The 22,026-nt window shown below is 43.5% G+C and overlaps 1 protein-coding gene across 14 annotated transcripts in view; it reads right to left on the reverse strand.

The window, feature by feature from the left end:
- nrxn1a (neurexin 1a) overlaps nt 1-22,026 on the reverse strand; it is an 87,125-nt gene that overhangs the window by 41,683 nt on the left and 23,416 nt on the right. For 8 of the 14 annotated variants that reach the window (XM_061756963.1, XM_061756970.1, XM_061756967.1 and 5 more), the window contains 3 exons: nt 7,623-7,924; nt 5,938-5,961; nt 1,279-1,440 (listed from right to left, as the gene is read on the reverse strand). In XM_061756963.1, the coding sequence (XP_061612947.1) occupies nt 1,279-1,440; nt 5,938-5,961; nt 7,623-7,924 (488 nt within the window). Of the gene's footprint in view, nt 1-1,278; nt 1,441-5,937; nt 5,962-7,622; nt 7,925-20,052; nt 20,072-20,400; nt 20,418-22,026 lie in introns of those variants that run through there. The other 6 variants (XM_061756971.1, XM_061756968.1, XM_061756966.1 and 3 more) reach the window with 3 other exon arrangements.

Consider the following 22,026-nt stretch of genomic DNA (forward strand, 5'->3'; position numbering starts at 1 on the left):
ATTCAACTGGACAAACTGAAGTCTTTGCCGCCATTCCCCAACAAAAGAAAAAGCCAAGCCGTAGAAAGAAAGCACTTGAAACTGGTCAAGGACGGTTTTCGGACTGTTTTTACATGGACGTTAGTGGTTATTTTTCAATTTCACGGCGGCGGACGCGACGTGCGGCTGCATGAGGGATGTAAGACAGAGAGCTTTGTGACAGGATTACTCCCGTCTAGGGACACGGAATCTATCGTAAACGACTGAATCAGTCAGATGGAAGATGTAACTGAGCTAAGGAGCATACAAATATATCATTTAAGTTTTGTGTATTGTTTAAAGACCCTGTAAAGAAAATTCTGAGATTTGTCTTTAATACATTATAAATGTTTGAAGAGAAATTGTGAAAACATGCAAATACTGTGAAATATGTAGTAACACAGTACGCAATTGTGACCGCTATAACGTTAAACTGTTTTTCCCTATTTCAGTTTTCCTGATTTTTTTGGGGGGGGGGCGTGGTTAAAAAGCATGAAACACTGGAGTTCAGCACAAGTCGCCCTTCCCCCACCATATAAGAACTTGGAACGCATTCATTCGCATCAGGTTATCCTGCGCAAATGCGATGTCCAGTGAGCTAGCTAGCTAGCTATTCCAACAGACAAATCTTTAGATAATCCGCCGACATGGCCGCTTTCGAGCGCCTCATCGCCAGCCGTGAATGTGCGCACGTCACAGAGAAACGGCGGAAGAACGAGGGTAAAAAAAAAAAAAAAAAAGTCAGACTTGATAGTCAGTGTGTGGACAGAGACTTAGCACTGGCATGGCCGTTTTAGAGCGCCTCGTTGTCGCGGCGTGGAAAAGCCCTGTGATGATGCGGTGAGATATATTCCAGCGACTGGAGGCTTTAAGCGGCTATATTTTCGCAGCTTAAACATGTGTTTTTGTTAAGGCATAAGACCAAGAGAAGCTAGACGAAGCAGCATCCATTTTTCCGCAGTTGTAGCAGTGGTTTTTGATTGACAGTTGGCAGTTGAGTGGGGCGTGGTTTCAGCGCATTCAACACACACGCCCACAACGTTTCAAAGCGTAGAGAACGGCCTGCTCTTAAAACCTCATTTTATATACTTGACGATCTTTTTTTTTTAAGCATTCAAATTTGGCAAAGTTGTTAACAACACTCTTCTCTGCGTCGTGCGAAATTTAGAAGACATTCATTTTCACTTCACACATACTTCAAGCAGGACAAAGCTCCGTTGATAGCTTGGCGACTGTTTCCCCATGTAAAGCCCTCCCCACCTCTTTCAAACAGCCCATGAAGTTGTTGCTGACTGGGGAGCCTGGCAGGTCAGCCGTGCTGGGACTCCCTCCCACGTAGAAGAAGTCATCGGACCCCAGCATGGTGTAGTCCTCCTGGGTGTAGCCCGTGGTGGTCAGGATGCCGTCCACCGAGATGGTCACCTACACAACAAAGCACAGGGAAAGGACACGCTATATACTCACACCCAAAGGTGGCGCTAGGCGCTAGCTAGGTGCAGACCAGCCAAATTAGCCCCCATTACTGTGGCAACCAAATGTGTATGCGCTGTGGCGGGGAGAAGGCCCGGTTGGTTTGGGGAATTTGTGTGTGTCTGCATTCGATGTAGTGCGGTGTGTAAGCAAAGTCCTGTGACAAATAGTGTCGGACGTTAGGCTGTTGGATGTGAGGCCATCCGTGGAATTTCAGGTTGGAAGGAAACCTTGGAATAGCTGGTTAGGTAGTGTTTTGGGCAGGGCTGTCACTCTGGTTCTGGCTACCGTGTCAAATAGCGCAGCTTGTTGGTGTCATGGTCAGTGTACAGGTTACTGGTGTCAGAAGTGGCAGTCTTGGTTCTAAGGCTGTCAGTTTGAAGGAACCAATAATTCCACCGTTGACCCAATCCAGTAGATTTGGGTCAGAATCTGAGTTGAGAGTACGCATTCAGAGTTTGGTGACAAACGGTGTCACAAGTAGGATGGTAAACTGCGACACGAGGCAGACTCTTGCTGTCGTTTTTCAACTCAATAGACCCAGGATGAAATCTGCCTTTGGAATCTGGAGTTTGGTGGTAGAAGTGGGATGGCAAGCCGTGGCAAGGAAGGGTGAGACAAAGCTATCATACCCCAGAGTCAGGATGATTGGCTCTGTGGTCCTGTTCAGATTTATCAACCCAATGGATTTAGGTTCCAAAAAGGGTTGATGGTACTTCCTAAGAGTTGGCAACGAAAGGTGTCAGAAGAGGTATGTAAGGCATGAAATGAGCCCACCTGTGAAAACGGGAAGTAGTGAGACAGAGCTACCATGCCAAAGACTCAGACTCTAGGAAAAGATTTTTCAAGCCAATTGACCAAGGATGAAATCTGGGATGAGGCATCTCCTCCTCAGCGTTTGGTGTTGGAGGGTACAGTATCCTGTGATTTGGGCGGCAAACGCTACCATGTCACACTTTAGGGCTGATTGGTGTTGTGCTCATTGTACAGGTTTCTCAACCCAATGGACCCGGGTTTAGCCGGTTGTCGGAAGTAGCATACCGTGAGCTAGTCCGACCCCTAGAAGGGAGAAGCGGTCTGTGTGATCTAGGCACCATGTCAAATAGCCTCGCTCTTAGCTATCCTGGTAGCCCTCTCTCACAAACCAACAGACATCTGAGTTGAGGTTTCTCCTCCTCAGAGTTTGGAGACAAATGGTCTCAGAATTGGAATGTTAAGCCATTGCACAGTCCCACTCATGAAGGGGTGAAGTCGCGGGCCGTGGACTCTTAGTTGTGGCCAATATTTCTCAACCTAATAGTTTTCATCTGGGTAGAGAGTACTCCTCCTTAGTTCTGTGAAAAATTCTTTCAGAAGTGGGATAGTAAACTGTGACACAGTGGCATTGCAGAAGGGGGAGGTAGCCTCTCACTTAGTTGTTGTGATCAAGATTATTCCACCGCTATAGACAGGTTCTAATCTGGGTTGAGGGTAATCCTCCTCAGAGTTCCGTGACAAATAATTGCGGCAAAAGTGGGTCAGTTAGCCATGACACAGTGTGACAGAGTAAGATGGCTAGCCTGACTCTTAGTTGACAAGGATTTCCAACCCAAAAGACAGAGATTCTTATCTGGGTCAAGGCTTTTCCTCCTCAGAGTTTGGCAACAAATGCGATTGTTAGCATCTGACTAGCCTGGCTCCTAGCTGTCGTGGTAAACCCAAGAGCCGAATCTAACTGTAGTGAGAGTACTTCTCTGTGAAAAAATGGTGTTAGAAGCAGGATTCCGAGCTGGAAGGAAATCTGTTGTGTGACCAGTTGGGACAGGCGACCCCTGCCTGTCTCGCGACACTAAAAGTTGAAATGTGTACCACTGGACCACTTGCAGAAGCTAACCAGAACACGCTAGTAAACACTCCTCCACCATTATTGATCTTGGGGATGAGAAACCATGAAGCGCTATGGCAGATATTCATGTCCACTACAAGGGTCACTTTGTCAGCCGACGCTTTAACAAACACTTGCCAGATTACCAGAAACGCTGACTCCACCTTTGCATTCAAAGCTCTTTGTCCCGTCGGTGATTTGATTTACTCGCCCATACAACTCGCTCAACACACAAGCAGCCCATTTTGCCATCAAACAGACTCCAATCCTGTCACTCGAAGGCCGTTGTTAGTATTCCTACTGTTTATGTAGCAGGCGTACGGTGTTAGTAGAATCTCCACAGGCTTCTTCGTGCTAGTTAGTGGTGTCCGGTTACTGAGGTTAGGGTTGATGATGTTAGTAAGCTGCAATGGTGTTAGTGTGTTGTTAGTTGCGATGATGTTGTTAGTGGGGTTTGCCATCCTGGGGGTGGGGGATTGTTTTTTTCGTTTTTTTTTTCCAGCTCAGATGACACCCTGACGACGAACACACACTTTTTGATACACACATATACACGCTTGTTAGATGGGTTACGGCTCATTCCACGAGGCGATATATAAACATGCGGCGTGGTCGCTCATTCCACATGCACAAAGAGGATGATGGGATGACGGGAAGCATGCAGCAGCAACTCGGAAGACCGGAAACAAAAATGATTCAAGCTAGAAGCAGCCACCTTTCTCATGGCCAATCCTCAAAATGATCGTCAAACTTTGACGCCATTCTCGGCCCATCTGTTTAGGACACCTTCTTCCGATTTGGGCGAATTCCCGAGTAGGATTTGAAAAACCACAAAGCCTGGCATACGTCCAAAATGGCTGCTTCGCCCTAAAATGAATGGCCTGTCGCGGTTCCTTAGACTTTTTGTGTGCGTTCTATCGTGATGACCGCCTCAGCTAATGTTGATTAGTGAAACTAGCATCGGGGGCTGATTTTCTTTGGGATCTTTCAAGTGCGTCGCTAATGAGTGAGCGACTAAGAAGCCATGCTACGGCCGCATTTGATGGCATCGGCTAAAAAAAGCGTCGCAATTTAGTTCTGATTATTGCTTCCGAGTGCGACTCATTTGTATGAATTCCCTAGTAGCCTTTTTTTTTTCAAAGTACGAGCTCCAGAATTCGCTGCTAAATGGCTGCTTCAAAACAAAATAACTGACTTCCAGTTCATTTTCGAGCATGGACGTTTTTCCAAGCATCCTGTAATGCGAGCATAACTTCTAACCAATTTTGTGTTGATTGCTGAAACTGTAGAAGGAGCTTGATTTTTTTTTTTTTTTTTTTTTTAACATTGAGGAGGGGGCAAATGAGTGAGAGACTATGACGTCATGCTCTCTCCACATTAGTTGTCATTGGCAGAAAAGCATTTGGGCAAATTACTTGCATTATAACAACGTGACAAGATTTCCCCCAAATGAGGTCCGTCAATGGCCGCTTCAAGCTGAGAATTTTGAAAACCGCATGATGGTTTCAGTTAAAAATATCCACCAATAAGCTCGTACGGCCAAAATTCCAATGCCTCAAAATGCCCTAAAAACTCAACTTAAATAGCGCAAATGGAACATTATTCGTGAGAAGAGCAGTGTGGGCAGTAGAAAATTTCAAGTACTTTAGCAATCCAATTGTTTAGTTTTTTTGAAAATGTATTTGTTATGAAGGATTTTAGAGACATCTGACGTGCTCATTGCATGTTTTTTTTTTTTTTTTTTAGAAAATTCCACAAAGATCCCGCTCGCTTGTCACTTTGCTACTTGTAAGCATTCATCCCAGCACGAGCCCGGCCGGGAATTGGCCGCTAAACAGCTGCATAAAACCAAAATGGCCGGCTTCCTGTCCGATTTGGGGAATGGATTCTTGGGACTTTTTCGTGCGTCCGGGCGTGATAGACACGTCCGCCCAATTTTCTACTGTGTCGGGGCTAATTTTCTTTCAAACCTTTGCTGATGCCATGCTCCGCCCACATTAGATGGCCTAGGCAAAAAAAAAAACGTTTTTTTTTTTTTCTGTTTGGAGTACATTCATCCAATTCAGAGGAGTTTTGGGGGTTCGTGTTGGGGACGCCAAAGATAAATACATTTGCAAATAAAACTGACGGACTCATGAAAAAAAAAAAAAAAAAAAAAAAAAAGGCCATGATTTCGTCAGAATAATAAAACTAAACACGATTCCAAGTGGGCCACCACGCCACCTAGCGCTCGGCCTGAAAAATAATAAATAAGGTAGGCAATCATTTTTTGGGCATGCAACAGAGGAAGTGCGATGCTGGCATGCAGGTGAGCCATGAGCCAATCAGAAGTCATGAGACAAAACAGGGGAAGAGAAAAGGGGATTAAGAAAAAAAACATGGCAACAAGAGAGGAGTGGCGAGAGAGATGGGTGAGGGAGAGATTGGGGCTTTTTTAAGCTTTAAAAAAAAAATTATTACCAACCGTACTTATCCTTTTACTGCTTACTTTTTTGTTGTTGTAAAAAGGAAATAAGACACGGGGGGCAAAAGCCAAACTAAGAAACAATTAGAATGGTATCTACCGAACAATGGAGTTTGTTTACCATAGCGTGTCCAATGCCTGAGTGCTTTGTAGGAGAGGGGGGAAGAAAGGAAAGCAAACAAAAAACTGTGAACAGAAGGAATTGGACAAAGAAAAAAGAAAAAGAGGAAAAGCTAGAGAAAGAAGGCCCTCTGGTGAGGAGTGGTTTCGCTAGGAGAAGGGCACAGGTTAGGTTAGTAGTATGAATCATTCCATGGATGGTGTTAGTTAGTTCCGCTAGCAGGTTAGTAACAAGTTAGTAGTCACACGTTAGTTGTAGTAGTAGTAGTAGCAGCCACTCACTCACTCGCCGGATGAGAAGACGCACTCACCTATGAGAGCTGCTGGACGGCTGCAAACTAAAACAATGGCGGCGTGGACCACGGACTACTTAGCGGGGCTTCTACATTAGCATTAGCGTCCACTCGTTGGGCCTCCGAGTCGCCGGCGGCAGTCACCGCCGTGCTCCAAAGTCAAATACGCAGCGGAAATGCACGACAAATGACTCTCTCTTCTGATGACGGCTTGGGATTATTTCATCAACGTTCCTATTCAATATTGATGAGAAGCCAAACATGGCAGAATTTGCGCTTGCCAAAGTGTGCTCTGACGACTACCTTTTTGTTGTTGTTGTTGTTAATTCGTGATCTTATCTTTTTCGAGTGTAATGGTGTATTTTTCCTTTGCACGGTGCCAGCTGAGGGGATTTTAGCATCAGAAGTAAAATGATTTTTGACAAATTATAATCCCAATATACAGTATTTACTTGTTTTTTAAGCTATTTTTAAATGTTCCATTTCAAAATAATAGAATTTTTAAGTTTTAACTTCTCTTTACATTTAAAATTTACAACCCCCCAAAAAATTGCAATTATTTTTTCAAATTCATTCATCCATTTTCTACACCGCTTATTAAATACAAACGTAAATATTTAAAATTTGTACACTTTTTTAAAGTGGGGGAAAAGATCTCAATTAAAAAGTATTTACATTTTTTTAAAAAGGTTTTCAAACCTGTTTTTATAAAAAATTTAAGGAAATTATCTTAAACGTATACATTTTTTTAAAGACTAAGAAAACAAAATCTAAGTTTAAACGAATATTTAACAATTATGTCACTTTAATTGATTGTAAATTTTGAAATATTTGTATTACTTTTAAATATTACTTAATTACTTACCTAATATTACTTATTTAATTATTACATTGCAAAATGTGTTTTCCATGAATTTAATTAAAACGTTTTTTTAAAACGTCCCAAGTGGGGAAAAAAAGAATTTAATATACAGCTCTGTTTGTATCTGGAGTTTGGGAGCTTTGTTGTTAGTAGCGTATTAAAGAAAACAAAAATGTTCAAGCTACACAAAAATATGAGAAACTAATCATTTTGACGTGGTCAACATTTTTCTAGAGCTGTACATGTATACAATAGGAGTATCCTTAAAAATATAATAATAAAAAATATATATACAATTATATATATGTATTTTATTGATTAATTTCCTTAAGTTAAAACCGGTATTTAGCATGGCATTCTATTCACAATTGATTCTACTGTTAATGACCAACCGATTCCACACAATTATCCAAATTCTTCAGAATCAATTGAGCGAGGGCCCCAAAAGTCCTTGGCGGAGGCAAGCGCCGTCCGACCGCTCCGGTCTCACGTTACTAACCACGTACGGGAACGGCCCGCCCGTGCGTTTACCTGTCTCAGGTTGCGGGTGACCTTGACGTCGTGCCAGGCGTTGTCGTTGAACTTGCCGTTGACGGGCTCCACCAGGGCCTCGAAGGCGCCCGAGCCCAGGTTGATGACCAGCGACACGGCGCCGTTCTTCAGCGCTAGGTTGACGTAGTCGGCCGACTTGCCCGTGTGCAGCATCAGCCCGTTGCGCTGCAGCGTCTTGAACGACAGCGTGATCTCGTCGCTGCTCGACTGGATGGGGTTGGGCGACAGGTCGTAACAGAAGAACTCGGAGCCCTTGAAGGTGGCCACGTAGTCATCGCGTGCTGTCGGAAGAAGAAGAGAAGAAATACTCGGTCACGTTTCTTTTTCTTTTTCATGACATGAGCCAGTGATTTTTGTCTGAACTCCAGATTTGATGATGAAACACAAAGAAGACCGTCACATCGAAGCTGCAGCAATATCAGTCATACAATATATGCCCGTGAATAGGGCTGGGCCATAAATCGATTTCATCGCTAAATGTTTTTGTTTTGGAACATCCCCCCCCCCCGCCCCCCCCCCCCAAAAAAAATATTTAAAAAAATCCAAAAAATTAAGGCAAGAGGAGGAACAAAAATACATTTGTAAGTTAAGAATACAAGCCAAAATCTATTTTTACAAAAAAGTAAGGTAAAAATACAAACACATAATAACCACATTCGTACACAGGCTGCCGATGGTCATGCCGATTCGCCCAACAGGCAGCTAGCTGCCATTGAACATGCTTATTCGCTGACGCCCATGTCGCTCACCAGGCCAGGCCCCGCCTTTTAAAGCCATACACACTCAAAGTCACAGATTACTACAGTAGAATGTGAAGACGACGACATGGACAAAAATAATACCGGCACCTCACATGCACGTTATTGTGTTTAATAATGCAAATTTAATTTGAAAGCCGATTACTTGATGAATCGAGGGGGGAATCAGTAGAATACGGAACTCAACAAATATTTGACAGCCGCAGCCCTAAGGCTCTGTCTGTATGTGTTGCTGCACCGTTTGTGTTCAAATATCAGTAATCAGTATCGCTACCACGATATCAACACTAGTATCATTAGCCTATCTATGTTGTTTCGCAATATATGTAAGAGACTTCCCTAAGACAAAGTTATGTGCCTGTCAATATTTTCATTCATCCGAGTCATTTCATTCTCAGGGCATTGACTCGATCGCAAACGGACCTTTCCGGTTTTCTTAGAAGATGTTTCGAGGCTGGTGGCGTCCTGCCTAGCCTATTAGCATAAACTGATGAGGCCTGCTCGGATGAGAGGTGAAACATCTTCTAAGAGAATCAAAACCAAATAAAAAATGGGGCCCTCATAAGTCAAGGTACCACTGTACCGTAAACAGAAAAATTGAATAGAATCGGAAGGATTAATCGATGGGGTAACTAATCGGTAGAGGTAGGGCTGCACTGAATACAAGTTTTGTTTTGGATTTGTGGTTTGCGTCATGCGGGGGTTAAAAGATGGGGGACTTGCTCATAGGGTGCTAACTTGTACTGCGTAAGAAAATCAAATTATTATTATTATTATTTTTTTTAAATAAGACAACATAATGATAGTGATTAGTACATTTCCTGAGCCACGTCGCCTTCCCCCCACGCGATACGCTCCGAGATGACAAAATGGTGGGTGTTGATCCAAACCAGTCAGAGAAGACAAAGCTGGGGAAATATTCTTTAAGATGATCCAAATGTTTGTTATTGTCAAGAAAATCCTCACTGACGAATAAAACAAACAAAACAGACTTCCGGCTATGGCGCTAATTGTAGCATGGCGCGGCGCGTAAACAAGCTTTGATCGCTCATGCGGGTTTGCGGCTTATGCCGAACGGGATGCGTGCGCGAGATGAGTCGCGGGCGCCTTATGAAGTCGTTACGACCGCCACGCCACCTCGTCACACGGAGAACAGCTGCGACGGCAAGTCCGGCGCTCGCGCTTGACAAAAAAGGACGCTCGGCCAAAGTCTTTCTTTGAGATTTTAAAATGGATAAAAATTGGGGGAAAAAAATAACTCTATATTATGATAATATTTGATTTGATATATATGTATATGTATACACATATGATGTACTGTTAAAATGTAAGAAAAAATGTAAATTAAAAAAACATCTTTTTTAACAAAAGCTTGAGGAAAGAAATACCAATGACATTTTTATATTGTCTTTTATTTATATAAAAAAAATAATAATTCATTTAAATAAACCATTTTTAAAAATTTCCTTTTTATCAAAATGAAAAAATCCAATTTAAAATAAAATATATTTTTAAGAAAAACTGAAGAAAAGTCTTTGACATTGTCTGTTTTTCTTTTTATTTATAAAATATGAACAAAAGAAATCCATTTTCATTACCGCTTCTCCTCACGCGGGTCGCGGGCGTGCTGGAGCCCATCCCAGCTATCTTCGGGCGGGAGGCGGGGTACACCCTGAACCGGTCGCCAGCCAATCGCAGGGCACATACAAACAAACAACCATTCGCACTCACATTCACACCTACGGGCAATTTAGAGTCTTCAATCAACCTACCACGCATGTTTTGGGATGTGGGAGGAAACCGGACTACCAGGAGAAAAGCCACGCAGGCACGGGGAGAACATGCAAACTCCACACAGGCGGGGTCGGGATTTGAACACCGGTCTAAAATAAAATGGAAAATATAATTAAAATAAAATATTTGATTTTTATTGTACATATATATATATGAAGTGTTTTTTTTCTAAATTCCCAGTTGCTTTTAAATGTCTTACAGTTTACAACAATAAAAAAAAATCCCATGATATAAAGTAAATATCTAAAAACGAGCTCTCCCAATTTAAAAAAAAACATTTTTCAAAAGCTCTCTTTTCAAAATTAAAATGGAAGAAAAACAATCAAATTTAATGTTCTTATTATAATTTTTTTTTTTATTTAACGAGGAAAAAAAATCCCAATAATTATTTGAATACTCATATAAAAAAAACCAAATAGGGCCACCAGTTTGACACCTGTGATCTACAGGGAAAATGAATTGATTAAATGTAATCATTTAAAATTGTCTCGCGAGACTCTCAGCGAACGGCGAAGGACGCAGCATTAACGGCCAATTAGGATTCACTGCCACGAGGAGGCGACCAATGGCGGCTTACCTCGCGCGCCATTGGTGACCCCCAAGGACATTAGCCCAAGGTTTAGCAATCCATCATCCTTAAGCTCTCGGGTCTCTTATCTACTCGTGCGCGCGCGCACGCACGCACGTCTGCGTGGAAAAGTCATCGCAATAGCCAGCGTCGCATACACAAGCGAGGACGACATGTTTTCCCGCGCCTGCGGCACGGCCGCCATCTTGCGAACGGGTCGGGCCGGGGTAAGAGGAGGGCGAGCCGCTTAATGAATCGAGTGAAGTGTAATAGGTTGTCACGGCTGAGCTGCAGAAGAGCGCTCGAATGGAAATGGGGCCGCACTCCAGTCAGTAGAACGGGCAGAATAATGAAGAGGAGGACAGAGAGGGGGGCGCCACTGAAAATATGTCACAATTCAAACAGCAATTATGGCAAATTGGCTTCCTTTCGCCTGAAGATGAGGGAAAAGAGGAAGGATGGGGGAGAAGCAACACGTCGCCTGCCAGTCACACTTGCTGATTACCAAGTGCTGCTGTTAATTAACTTTCGTGTGTGTGTGTGTTTGTGTGCAAGACAACTTACTTATTTTTGTATTCTTTTTATGTGTTCCTGACAGATTTGTTTTTGAAATGTTTCCATGTTTATTTCCAATGTTTTTTTTTTTGTTTGTTTTTTTTTTTTACAACTGGAAAAACCGACTTAATAATTTCATGTGAAATGAAATACTCCATTTTCCAAAGTCGCAGAGAGCCACAGCAGAAGGATGAAAGAGCCACGTGCGGCTCTGGAACCGCTGGTTGCACACCCCTGGTCTAGGGGAACATGAATTGATGAATTATTATTACAGCTATTGTTATTTTGTTTTAATCATTATATTCCGACCAGCATGTTTTTTGGGTGTCTGTAAATATTGGTGTGGTTGTCAGAAAAGTTATTACCAAGCCAGCGGCGCGGGTTAGTCTTCCCTGACAGTGACACACACACACACCAAGAGAGAGACACACACACCAATAAAGATACATTTCTGAGTCGCATCCCGACTGTAATTTACACAGGTGTCGTTAGGTTTGCGTGTGTAGCGCGCCTCTCCCGCTAATTTACGCACACGGACGGGAGCGCACGTAAAACATCCCCCGCGCTCGCTGACCCCGAAACGCTCACACTTCCTCTTCCTGTTGCAACTCCTCGCATCCGAGCGCCTATGCAGCATATGGAATGGCGTACGTGTATGCACACGCAAAACACACGCACGACTGGCGCACCTGACGCGCTCGCTGTAAGCGGATCAGCTCAGATGAGTAAAGTAAGTCATTATTAGCTCTCAGGAGGAATGACAGAAGAGTTTAAAAAAACAAAACAAAACATTTCCCCGATCTGCGACTGACTGACACACTACTCATGAGGGGTTTGTAATTGCAAATAGGTGCCCCAAGATGGCAGCAAAGAAGTCAAAATGGAGAGGATCATAAAGCACCAACACTATGCTTGCTAGCATGTCGCTGCCATCAGGTGGAAACAAACAAATAAACAAAATACATTATCCATTACATCGTCAAAGAGAGCGAGCCAATTTCAACACTTTAGATTCGTCAAGAATTTGTAAAACTACTACTTACTACTTGTGGGGACCGGCCAATAGTATAGATTTGAGAAAACTATGAAATTGACCAAATTTGAGTATAGGAGTGTTCCGTACAATGTACACAATCTTGAACCCTTGTTACAAGTTTTTATGTAGCGGGACAGCGACGACTCATGTCAGACTCCAAAACGCGTCCCATGGCGTCCCCCGCCCCCCCCCCCCCCCCAAAAAAAATAAAAAATAAAAAATCAAGAAAACTGAAATGACAGTTGAACGCTTTATCTCCACAATTGAGTTGTTAGTCTTTGCACGTTTTCAGCAATCATCTTCAAACATGTCTAGTGTATTTAGAAACAAAGAGAAGATGCGCAGCGAAGTAAAACAAACCATAAACAGGCATACTGGAAATTAGCAAGGTAAATACTTTGTCGCTTTCTATCTCGTACATCTTTTGCTCCTGCTAATTTCTCCCCGTTTCCACGGCAACAGGGTGTTACATTTTTTTTTTTTTGTTTGTTTTTCCCAGGGCGCGAGAGAGAGACAAAGAGAAGGTAATTGAGTGAAGCGCACATTATCATGGACAGCTGTACTAAAAGTGAATTAAAGAGAAGATGAGTCGCGGAGTGAATCCAACCATATCGCGTTTTCCACCAGACTATCGTTTGCGCAACTGCTTTTTCTCAGGTTTAAAAAAAAAAAATGTTTTTTTTGAGTACAGTTACTTACTGTAATGCCTTTGCATGTGGGAAAGGATGAGCTGCAGTTTGTGTATTAAACGGGACAAACAGCCAAACACACAAATGTAAAATGAAAACACTTGCAGGGAGCAAGCAGCTCTATTTTGTATGGATATCTGCTTATGACAAAACAACATGTTTATATTTACGCTTGAATGTGAGAACTTAAATGATCCTCCATCCGATATAGGCGAAATGTCACGTGACCAAACCTGGAACAACGCATAGCTGACTTGTATGCGACGCTAACGAGCGTGAGTACGGTTTGATGACATGATTGTTTGACACCGAACTTGCCAAAATGTTGTTTTGATGATGGCAGCTGTCTCCGGACGAAAGTTAAGTACACGTATATATATCATATATTTACAGAAATATGATACGATACGTGTAAACGCGGATGAAGTCTAAACATCAAATATTGAACACGGACTGTTACTGCAAAGCAATAAGCACGAGCCCGAAAGGAAAGAGTGTGTAAAAGAAGAATGTCCAAAGTTTGGGATCATTTCACACGTATTACAAGAAGCTAAGGTACAACTGGCTCACGCTACACAACTACATGTCTAAGATAGAGTAAACATACTTAGCTAATTTAACATAGCCTACCACCGCTAGTCAGAATTGTAATACCGCCACCGTAGTCAAGGACAGACACAGCTGAGGGTGTATTTTTAATTCACGCAACACAACGCAAAGCGGCTAACGGTTAACGATCTACACGCTCATTGGATAATTCCGACCTCCCTTGACAGCCCAGGCCCTGCCTTTTAAAGTCACACGCATTCAGTCACAGATAGGCGTGAAGATGGCGACCCCAACCAATACCGGCGCTTCACTATTTTGGCATCATATACACAAAGCTTGAAAATATACGTATACAAATAATACAGTGAATATTTGGTCACGGATTGCGTCTATTGCGAGGGTGGTCTGGAACGTAACGCTAAACGAGGGATTACGGTTCTGTACTCCCAAAACTCCCATCTCCCATCTTGCCATGCCAGAAATTCGCAACCCGTTTGACAATCCATACCGGAAATGTCGAGGTGACTAACTCAGCTACTTCTTTGTCTTACTCTAATGTCTCCACGTTTCCACGGCAACCGGGCGTTACAGTGTTTTTTTGGGGTGGCGAGAGAACAAGGCGGACGGAGAGAGAGAGGGTGATTGAGTGAAGCGCACATGATCGCGGACAGCTGCGCTGAATCAAAATGGCCGACGGAGGGGCACATCAGGGGAGCGCACGTGACGCCGCACCTGATGGCGGCGAGGTGTGTGCGTTTGTGCGGGGGTGGGAGGGGGAAAAGGGAGAGAAAGCTTGTTGGCAAACAAAATGGAGAAGGAAGAAGGAAGGGAGGATGGAGAGGTGGAGCGAGGGAGGGGAAAAAAAAAAAAAAAAACGCTGCTCCATCTCCAGTAAATCCCAGCGTGGCGAGCTTCAATCATGGCGCCCCTGTCATTCTGGAGATAGCACATTGCAATCCCCCCCCACCCCCCCAGCCGCTTCTTTTTAGCCCACGATGCAGTTCTGCTATCAGCGGCAAAACACACGCACGCACCCACGCACGCACACACGCGCTGTCGAAGGCGTTCCTTCTTTAATAACCGGCAGGTGGATTAACTACGTGCTTAACTAGCGCAAACAGATATACGAGCAAAGGCTTGAAAATGTATGCAAATGTATGCAAACATATGCGTTGCAGTTAAACTGTTAAAAAATAAAAAAATAAAAATCAAGGCTGTCAGAAGCCGCTGACTGGCAGCTGCTCGCCGAGAAGGACGTCGGCTAGCACACCGCGCCGTGCGGGAAGATATTGCGTGCCGCTGACAGATTGGCTGTCACCGACGTCTTCTTTGCACTTTCCTTATACTGAACGCTTTTATATGCCGGCTACAGAGCAAAACAAGAAAAAACAAAAAACAAAAAAAAAAATCAAGAATGTTCAGATTTTTGAAAGGGCTTGAACTTTTAGTCATGTGACCTGCCGATATTTTAAGATGGCGCACTCGCTCTAATGATGAATAGTTATTTTTTTTTTCTTGGTACCACCAAAAACAAAGTCAAAGAAAAAGCAAAATGCGTATTCTTTATCCTCTACGTAAAACGACTAATATTACTGCAGCTTACAGGAGGAACGAAACACTTCCTCGTTTCATGGCATTTCCATTCATTTTAGTGGGAAAGATGATTTGTGGCATATTGGGAACAAGAAATTATGTTGAAGTGAGGGGAGGAGTTTCATTTAGTCAGGCCATAGCTTTGTCTCATAGGGGAAAACTACTTTGCCGCCATCTTGTGACATGTATACGCAATTACGAACCTTTTTGGGTGGCCGTCAAATTAATTTTCGCAGGTTAAAAAAAAAAAAAAAGCCATAACATTCCCCCCAAAAAGCACAGCGATCACCCACTGATGCTCGTTGAATGCGTTATGGCTTTTCATCAGCCATAAGGCCGCAAGCGAGCATTATGTGACGAATTTCCACTTTCTGTTGTCATGCCCGAGGTGACTCGGTTTGTCAGCAGTTGATGGAAGTGCAACGCTGAGTAGCGCTGATTAAAATGGCCGCTATCAAGAGTCCCTTTATTGAGTCACTGTTTAATGGCGGCTCCTTGAATGTGCCTCACGGTGACCAAATGAAATTAAAAAAAAAATAATAAAAAAAAGGCATGACTGACAAGTCTTGCCACATATGTCAATTAAACGCAGCCTGTAACACAAGGTATTTCAGTCACGTGGTGTCCCCGTCTGAGCACTAGGGGGCCCTATGTAAAAGGAGTACACAAATAAAGGATGAAGAAGAACGTAGAGTCCAGTGGATATAAACAAGTAAGAGTTCAGATGCCATATTACATCTGTGTGTTAACAACATTATAAAATGAGTTTACCTTAAAGTTCTGTATTTTCACACGGATCTTATCCAGACTGTATATGTCAGACAGGTAAAGAAAGTGGTGTTGGTATTGTAGTATTAGTGTATGTTTACGAGTACAAGTGTATTCTAAAGTTCTGCTGGATTAATCCATCTTTATTTTAAGTATATATAAAAAAAAAAAACAACTATGCATTTTGCATAGATACACCACATTTGGTGGTGTAACCCAAAACTTATCGTCCTTTTCAGTTTAACTCAGCAGTCTTAACTCACTTTTTGCCAGCTAAAAGTACCCTGGGTGCCTTTTGTTAACAAACATGACGAAAAGGTCTATTGAGTGGAAGGTTAACAGTAGCCTCTTGATTCTGGCTCAAATGAATAAAAAAGGCAGTGGGCGCATAAATCATCGGAGAAATACAAGAAAATCCTTTGAAGTCTCCTTGTGCATTTCAAGGTTTGCTTCTTCTGATGCGTGGCGCATTTAGCGCTGTATTAAATCTTTTAGTTCTTGTCCCATTTTGTATTTTTTGGGCTTTCCTTTGTCTGCGTTTATCCCCCCGCCCGCTTCGTTCCGTAGCACCGGTTTGGCCTCGTCCCCGCTGGTACCCAGGGAAACCGCCTTGTTTCCATGACAATGTCTGCGGGCGGAACAATGTGTTTGTCTTAAAGCGGGATAAGATCACAGCTACTTTCATCCTTTTTTAGTCACACATACGCGCGCACACACGGGCCCGGATGCTATATGGTTTGGGCAACACGACACGCACGTGCGCACACACTTGATGAAGCCGTCTTGTTCGCAAATAATAAGCAACCTCTTTCCGTGCGGGGGGGGGAAATGAAATGGCTCTTTAATGGGCGGCTCTTTCAGTTGTTATGTTAATGCCAGACAAGCGCCGAAAATAATTGAGTTTGTGTGTGTGTGTGTGTGTGTGCGTGCGTGTGTCCACTGTTGGCAAACAGCAAAGGAACGAACTTCAAATGCCAGCTGGGGCACTGGAGTGAATCGCCAATTGCAGAAAGGCTCAAGCGCAGCATTGTTATAGGCGTGTGTATGCAGTGAAATTGATGTTTAATTAAAAAAAAAAGAAAAAAAAAAGACCTTTTTGATGACACATGAGCGAGTGGATTTGAAAGCAAGTGGAAACCCTGCAATGAGGCTATAAAAAACAAACAAACGTGAAAGACAATAGGAGCGCGCGCGTGTGTGTGTGTGTGTGTGTGTCAGCAGCTTGGTTGAGGTATCTGCATCGCTGACGAATCCCGACCAAGTAGAGATGCCAGAGAGAATCTCTGCAGTCTTATCTCACTTCCTGTCTCCCTTTGTGTCTCCGACCGTCTCCCGCATTTTTGACGGCCGTATCTGCGCGCGTATCACAGTGCCACAAAGCCTGGCGTCCATCTACGAGCGCCTCTAATTGGGAAAGGCGCGCTGACGTCTTCCTACGTTAATGACCGGAGGGAGTGTCACCTAATGGCCATTGAATGCCCGTTTAAAAAAAATGATACTACCAAATAATGTAACTGGTATGTGAAAGACACTTTGCAGGAAAAATGAAACTTAAAATAGAAAAAGTTGAGCCCTGCCGCGAAAAGCAAAAATCCGCAGATAATTCACTATAATAATGTAATTCTTACGTGAATGACATTTTGCAAGAAAAACGTTAGAGAATCACAATAAAAAAAGCGAAATTTCACTAGAATTTAGTTGTAGCTTACAATAATAGAATACATATGACCATACGCCACATACACACACGGGGGATATTGATTGAGCCTTACGGGGAAAAGCAAAAATGCGCAAATAATTGACTTTTAACGAAAATTATGATAAAGTACCGACACCATGCGCCTAACATGTACACATTCATGAACCCATGTTACATACAGTAAATGACTTTATTCAACACAAATAACCTACCTTCACGCGGCTCATCAATAATATTAGCTAGCATACTAGCCGAAATAACCTGTTAGCAAAAACTGACGTGACAACAAATAATATGCGCATGAGCACTTTACACAAATGGAATTAAGTCATTGCAGTCACCTTTTGGCATTTATACACAATAATAATTGGTAACTACACGGGCTAGAAGTAGCTGCGCCCGGACAGAAGCAGAAACATAATATTTCAGTTTCACTTTTGACTATGCATGAGGTGCATTCAGTGACCTGCAACAAAACAGGACAGATCAAACGAGACTAAAAAACACTAACACTGAAATAAATCACACACCGAGATTCCACCACATGGCGTCAAAGTACTGCATTTATTGCTTTGGCTTGAGCACAAAAATAGTGAATAGACGTGATTTTCAGGTAATAACAAAAGTTCGCCAAAGAAATTGGTGAATATGCGACTTCCCGAAGGCCAAACCGCGACTATGCCAGGGTTAACCGTACTATATTTAAGTTGTAACTTTACAATAACGGAAAGGACGAGTCTATGTGCCACAAAAACCGTGTTGCGTCTGACGATTACAAGAAAAAATGAAATTTTAACCAAACGAAGTAACCAAACATGTAAGCTACGTAACTTTATTTTTTGCATTACTAAGTGTGAGAATTGTTGGAGTACGTTGTACATGCTTGGCTGTAAGCCATTGGTCACCATTGAATTTCAGTGAAAAATCTTTGCATGTTTGCGCGTGGCTCTTAGCCCAACGGTGCCGACGACCACAGGGGGGCACCGCTCTGTCTTTGCAGTTTTATTTTCACAGCCTCAAGTCGCGAAAATCACACCGAACCATCAGTCGACACTCGGCCTTGTAACACCGGAATGCCCTCGCACCTCCGGTCGCCCGAAGCACACTCGCTCGTTTGAGTGTCATGTGTATTTTTAGCCGCTACGCTGTGTTACAACAGTAACACATTTTGCTCGCCTAAGGCTTAGATGATTATAACAACATATGTGGAGGGATGGCACGGGATGATGTCGCCGTCCTATCCCTCAATCTCCATCGCCGTGCTACATTTGGATAACCAAAAACAAGCGCAAAAGAGGGTCCGAAGCTCCTACGGTGGTGATGTAACCCAAATTTGTCAATATAAAATAAATCTAAAACAATCAAATAACAGTCAGTACATGGATAATTGAGCATAGTCTCATTTACTACGGAAAATGTACTTTTGTTCATCTATGTATGCCAGGGACGTATAGTGACAGGAGAGAGCAATTCAAATGCTCTTCCACTAAATGGCACAAGGTACAATTAACCCGTTCTCAGTCATACAACAGAATTTGTCTTCAACTAAACCAAGGGTGTCAAACTCATTTTCATTGCGAGCCACATTGGAGTTACGGTGTCTCTCAGAGGGCCATTAAAGCATCCAAATGTTCCATCGCCTCCTCGTATTATTACATAGACACAACGAACTGATGGAGAACTACTTTTGAAATCAGAATTCAAGAATAATAGTTTGTTCAGCTATTGTTGAAGTTACTGTAACAGAGGGGTTTGGTAAGCAAAAAGTGCTTGAAAGTACGGTGAAGATTTTCACAAGAATCATGGAAGTTGCACCTGATTTGCTTTCGCGGGCCACATAAAATGATGTGGCGGGCCGGACTTGGCCCGCGGGCCTTGAGTTTGACACCTGAACTAAACAGACCCAGCCGTGAGATTTTTTTCCTAATGTCAACTCATGTGCCTGGGCTCACCATGAAGTGATGTTAGCATTTATTCGATATCCTTCTAGTGCGCTGAATCGTCTAACAAAAGAAAACGAAAGAAGGCGCTCAAGTTCTCACATCGTGGGGGGAGGGGGGGGGGGGGGGGTGGCGACTTACACCCGACTTCAAAGTGCGTCAAGCGGCCCCGTTTTAGGAAAACTGAAATGGTGAAAAAGCCTGACAACTGAGTCCCACTTGGTTCTCAGTCTGAGAAACAAATCTCGAAATTCATTTCACGTAGCCTAGCTTGTAGCTTAGCTCACTCCATTTCCCAAGTGTCTTGCCCAACACTGGTGCAAAGTTACAAGATGAATACGATGTTTCTCTCCCTTTGAGTCTCAGCTGGGCTGTATTTTATTAAAAATGAATCAGGCCAGTGTGACTTTTATGAGCCCTCCGGGATCAGGATGAGTAAGAGGTACGGGACGCGTTGTACCTTACTGGTACCGACTGGTTCTCTGCGCCTCGGCGTCTGTTGCCGTCCTCAAGCGGGCATATGGCGCAGTCAGCAAAGAGCTTTTCCGCGCGTGTTCGCGTTCGCGCGTGCGCGTCGAGGAGGAGGTAGGAAAAGGCAAGCGGCCGATTTTGACACAAACGCGACGACGGCGAAGCGCCCGTCCATCTGTGCGCTTGTTCGCCATAAGACAAACGCGTTCGGGGGGAAAAAGAAGGAGCTGGCTCGGATTGCCGACGCTTTATGTGTCACAAGCGATGACTCACGATCCACCTCCCCTGAGCGCAAACGCTCACACCCGCCACGCACAACACGCCGGCGCGCACACACCTCGTCCTCGCTCCCGCGCCTTTCGTCCGCTGACCGTGAAGAATTTGTGCAGGCAGCCTTACTCATGCATATTTACACTCGGCGCGCACACTCTCTCACCTACTCAGCAGGCACTCTTTTAAAGGTTATTGTGTGCGAGCGTGTGTGTCATTTGGTCTCCTGCTTCATGTACATGTTTAAAGGTCACCGCGCTGACCACTCGACTACGCGACGCACGGATTACAGGATTGATGTGGAGAACACTCGGCCGACGAGCGCTATTAGCCGCACAAACGGCCTCGAGAGGTACCCCGCGAAATGAATAACCAGCTAATTACATCCGAGGATTCTCCCCCTGCGCTGTTCGAGACGCTCCCCATCGCCGCTCCACCCCGGAAGCCTTAGCAGACGGTTTTCCGGCCAGACAGACGGGAGAGGAAAGGCTGCTGCTCGGATTTAAACTTCCAGATTAGCGCAGCTCAAAACTCTTTCTGTGACTCCTTGATAATCCGTGAGCGGTGTTTGTTTGCGGCCTCGCTATATCGCAGAGTTTTAAGCGATTGTTTTTCAGTATTCAGTCTGAATTTAGAGTCAACGTTGCTAGCCTACCACCATTCCCCCAACTACTGTAAACTCCAGTGATCGTCGTTATACATATATACACCTGTAAGTATTGTTGTATGCTCTCGTTGTATCCGTTGCTGCTCTGTGTGCGTTTAAGTTGTTTAAAGGTTTATAATTATGCTAACATGGATTGCTAACTTTTGTTAGCAAGTCAAGGGCGCTTCACATTATTTGACATCATTAAGCTAGCGGGGATGATTTGGTTTGGTTTAACATTTGGGTGTTTAAATGTTACATTTGACAGTAAACTTTAACTGGGGGTGACAAATAACTCTTATTTGGAGAAATACGCGAGCAAGAGAGAGAACAGGCGCTAACAAACGCTTTAAAAAGTGTGCCTGTGAATATTCTCATTCTTCCAGGTCATTTCTTTCTCAAGGCATTGAATCGATCGCTACGGGACTGTTTTGATTGACTCTTGTGAGACGACCTGAACGAGTTGCGATCGATTCGATGCCTTGAGAAAGAAATGAATCAATTGCATTGAATCGATGGCAACTCGTTCAGGTCGTCTTACAAGAGTCAACCAAAACAGTCCCGTAGCGATCGATTCAATGCCTTGAGAAGCATTTATAAAGTGCGTTTTAACATGTTTAACTGTGTTTTAATAACTTTAGATTTGTATGAAGCATGTGGGCTGTGAAATAATAATAATTCAAAAAAGATTGGTGACTGGTGATATTTTGTTATTTGTTTTCAATCTAACGCAAAAAAAAAGACAGATCTTGATGATTGGACTGAGTTCTATTTTGATGTAAATGGTCAAGTTTACATGCGCCGGAAGTTTGGTAACGAGCCTTAGTAAAGATACGTTAGCTTGTTAGCCGCAACAATCAGTCAACCAAGACATATACAATGCAAACGGTTCCGCACGCATCCTTGCATACTGGCTGAAAGAAGAATGAAAATAACGATGATGTTAAAGTAGCCCTCAGTCTATCTATCCATCCAGCCATCCATCCATCCATCCATCCATTTTCTCTGTCGCTTATCCTCACTAGGGTTGCGGGCTGCTGGAGCCAA

This window comes from Phyllopteryx taeniolatus, chromosome 19, assembly GCF_024500385.1.
Source record: "Phyllopteryx taeniolatus isolate TA_2022b chromosome 19, UOR_Ptae_1.2, whole genome shotgun sequence".
NCBI classification, from domain to species: Eukaryota; Metazoa; Chordata; class Actinopteri; order Syngnathiformes; family Syngnathidae; genus Phyllopteryx; species Phyllopteryx taeniolatus.